This window comes from Exserohilum turcica (genome assembly GCF_000359705.1).
Source record: "Exserohilum turcica Et28A unplaced genomic scaffold SETTUscaffold_7, whole genome shotgun sequence".
NCBI classification, from domain to species: domain Eukaryota; kingdom Fungi; phylum Ascomycota; class Dothideomycetes; order Pleosporales; family Pleosporaceae; genus Exserohilum; species Exserohilum turcicum.
The window spans coordinates 2119471-2123332 of NW_007360288.1; the positions used below are offsets into that span (position 1 = coordinate 2119471).

The 3862-nt window shown below is 47.0% G+C and overlaps 1 protein-coding gene across 1 annotated transcript; it reads right to left on the minus strand.

Moving 5' to 3' along the window:
* Nucleotides 1–426: 426 nt before the first annotated feature.
* Nucleotides 427–1958, minus strand: SETTUDRAFT_96957 (uncharacterized protein; the record flags this gene model as incomplete). Its single annotated transcript, XM_008032394.1, has 4 exons — nucleotides 427–719; nucleotides 771–924; nucleotides 1159–1423; nucleotides 1609–1958. The coding sequence occupies 4 exons, from the start codon at nucleotides 1956–1958 to the stop codon at nucleotides 427–429; spliced, it is 1062 nt and encodes a 353-aa protein (XP_008030585.1).
* Between the last annotated feature and the right edge of the window lie 1904 nt (nucleotides 1959–3862).

Below are 3862 nucleotides of genomic sequence, written 5' to 3' on the forward strand. Positions count from 1 at the left end.
AATAGCCAATAGCCACAGCCAACAGCCAACAGCCAACAGCCAACAGCCAACAGCCAACAGCCAACAGCCAACAGCCAACAGCCAACAGCCAACAGCCAACAGCCAACAGCCAACAGCCAAAACAGTCCCTACACTCTACATACCCACGCCACCATTCGCTCGAATAAGGCAAGAACAGCACGAATACAATTCGGCATCCATTGTGAAGCCATTTCATTCATCGAGTCGTATTGAGTTAGGTTTGCAAGCATGTGGGCTTTGCATAAAGAAATCGAGGCCATGTGTCGGCATACACAGTATCATGGAGATACCCAATAAGCTCTCCAATCACAGCAACAATGACCATTGTATCTCCACCACCCCCACCCGGTGCGCTTCATAGGTCCTCCTGCCTCGTATCTTTTCATCTCCTATAGATATGTTACATCAGGGAAAACTGCAATCTATTGCTACTGTGGCACCAACTTCCAAGTACCCAATTGCCGAGTCGATTACCTCTTTACTGCAACCAATGATTAGAAAACGTTTATTTCCCAGGAAGACAACATACGGAAGAACAGGCATTCTCTCTCTAAGAAGGTCTTGGATTCGCAAGATAGGAAGACAAGTACCATGGATGCTGCCAACATCTAGATGATCGCATATTGTTCTTATGGCAAGTCTCTGCTTAGCGGCACCATAACGATTCATGATACGAACAAGATGGTAGTTTGAGTAGCCTGTATAAGATTAGTCAACATGCCTGCGCCTGTCTTGGTGAATACACATACTAAAAATATGATAAAATACTAGCGATGCGACACCTGTGCCATGCGCTTGCTCCACTGACGCCACAAGCTGGTTGATAAAGGCTGTTTCGTTGCGCAGAGTCTTCAGGCTACGTGAACTCCCTTCAAAGCCCGCTTCCTTCATTCGTGCATTGATCTGAGCACCCAATTAGTCACATGTACATGCCTTCTTCTCATGCAGCGCTAATCGTACCACTCGAGCGCCTGCTTTCCCAGGTTCACATGCCAGCGTCTCCCAGATGAGGAAGAAGCATAGGGAAATGAACCTGGTAAATGTTGCGTGCTTCAATTGTTCCTTTGCTTGGCCAGCCATAAACGCACAGCATTTCAAAGCTTGTGCAGCAGGCTCCGAATGTATCGTGTCGGGCACCTCTACATGGAGGAGAGGGTTTTGGAGATCGCCAATCATGCCGTAAGACTTCGTGTTGCGAAATCTGTTTAGAAATTCCTCGGCAACTTTGGTGACTGGGCATATCTGCCTACTTGGATCCAGTCTGTGCTTTAGGCCAAATCCGTCTGCTTCTCGCGTAGCACACATGCCGTATCGTTCGCCTAACGGAGATCCTAACGCACGTTCCGCATCCTTATCCAAACATGAGTCTTGTTGTGAAGAGAAGATCAAGTCATCGATCTGGCTGGACAAGTCTTCTTCATCAGAAACGGCTTCGGGAAACCCTAGCAGATGGCTGAGGATCAGGTCCGCCTTCTCTGAACAGGCCAAGCCTTCGTGCGCCACTTCCATAGGAACCTGGAGTCGCCGCCTGCAAATCATAGTCAGACTTGGAGCCAAACCCTGTCAATTACTCGGACAACTAACCACACATCGCCTACGTTGAAGTTCCATGGATGATAGGGCATGTGTAGGCTATAGCTTTTCTGTGCCGTAGTAATAATCGTCGCCATGAAATCTTCCATAGCAAGTTCTTGACAGCATTGTGCGTAAAAGGCTTCTGCATGGTAAAATATCTGGCTGCGGTGGCTCGGGATACTGAAGGGAACAATACACACGTTGACAATGAGGTTATGTGTCGTTTGGAAAGGTACCGAAACATAAAGATAAAGGGCCTCTAACAACACTTCAGAAGAGAAAACTGGAGACCCTCGATCATCAATCGGTGGTGCTAGAACAAAAGTATTGGAAGAGACTCGATGCAAAATTTCCTTTGCCATTATATCTCGGTGGGTGCTAGAATGGCTGAGCTTTTGCCAGTGACACTGGAGAAGCGGAAAAGTAATATAATGGTTACGAGCAGAATGATACCTGTAGCTAGAAATGATTTGCAAGCTGCAGGCCCTATCTTCGAGCTAATGATGCAGGCCTCGGCTTAGGTCTTATATGTCTCAACGCACCAGCTCTATACGCGCTCCAATTTCCGCCATAAACCGGCGTAAACAGTCTTAGGTGGAGCTCTACTACACAGCCTCCGCTCAATCTCTACAGTCTAGGTTTTTTTTCTCATAAAACCTTGAGCAGGACAGCTTCGCAATTGACTTCAGTTTCTGGTTCGCGGTCCATTTCGGTTGTTAGTTTCGATAAAGACATTGAGCGAGATGAAGAGACAGAGATCAATGTTTCTTTCGCCCCAACAACTTTGTTGAATCCATACGAGTATCTGCTGATATTTCAAGAAGGTTCTTAAGATGCCGAAAAACTAGTATATTTTCGGCGTTTGCCGCGTGCCTAGGGGTACGATTCAGGGGTCTCCGTGCCGACCCGACTTGGTGTGTATGTCAGGGTAAGCAAAAAACGTAATGGATGCATTGCCACCGACATGTTACTGGCAATGCAGTAATAAAAAGTCCGGGCGATATGCTCACTTAGAATAAAGACTGGGTGTTCAATTGAAATTGAATTCAAGACGTGATGTGCTCGGTTTCTGGCGCAGATACATTTAAGTACCGGACTGCTCAATGCAACGTTCCAATGAAACAGGAAACAACCACGGACGAGGCATCTCTCAAAAAGCAAAATGTTGAAAACTCAGCAATATGAGACAAGAAACCGAGATATCACCGAGTGCACGCTTGTCGGGCTACCATCCATACAGCTTGGTAGTCTGATACGGTTATATTAAGACTTTACGAACCGTCATCCTACAACTAGTTCATATGCGGAAGGAGATGATATATTCATCTTCTCCAATACGGTACGACCATCCCAGCAGAGTCTTCGCCCTCGCCCATCACCTACTACTGCCTCCTGCCAAGTCTAAGCCATCTTTGCTTCGTACACAGCTCTTGACCGGATTCGGTTAGCATTCCGCCCCTTTGCGGTTGCTCTGAACCTCCTCTGGCTCATGCGTATGCGTTAGTGTACTATCCGATGGGCACCTGATGAGCACTGGCATACGTACCCGATGCCCAGCTTGGAGCCTGTTCGGTTGCTCCGCTTCCCAATCTGATCTTGAGCCCATTTTGGATTAGATACTGGTATTAGCGTAGTAGCTAGTCTTCTATGAATTTGCCTATCAGATAGCCCAGGCCAACAATGGTTAATCCGATGCCTAAAAGCAGCCAAGAGTATTCAATCTAAGAAGGCCAGCATCCATCTCCAGTGGGCACCAGGCCATAAAGCAGTTAAAGGAAACGAAAGAGCAGACGCGTTAGCAAAGGAAGCAGCCAAAGAAGAGCCAAACTCTACAACAGCAAGCCTCGCCTTTCTAGGCACAGAGACGAGACTACTACAGCTAAGAGATCAAAGCCAAGAGTGGCATAAATATAGAGAAAGAGCCATCCAGGAAAACAAGCATACCTACTCTGCTAGATTTCCCCTTGCTTACCCTAAGGCAATCCAAATCCCAAGAGGTACACCAAGGGAAATCTCTAGCGCCTTCTTCTCTCTCAAGCTAGGCCACGGATACTTTAACGCCTATCTAGAGAGAGTGAAAAAGAGAAACTCAAACCTCTGCGATTGTGGGAGAGTACAGACACCAGATCACCTTCTCCTATACTGCCGGCACTACAACACAGAAAGGCAAGCGCTAAAAGCAACTCTTCGCGAGAACTACCTAACAATCCAACTACTTCTCCACACTAGCAAAGGCAGAGAGGCGACTTTAGCTTTCATTGCTAAA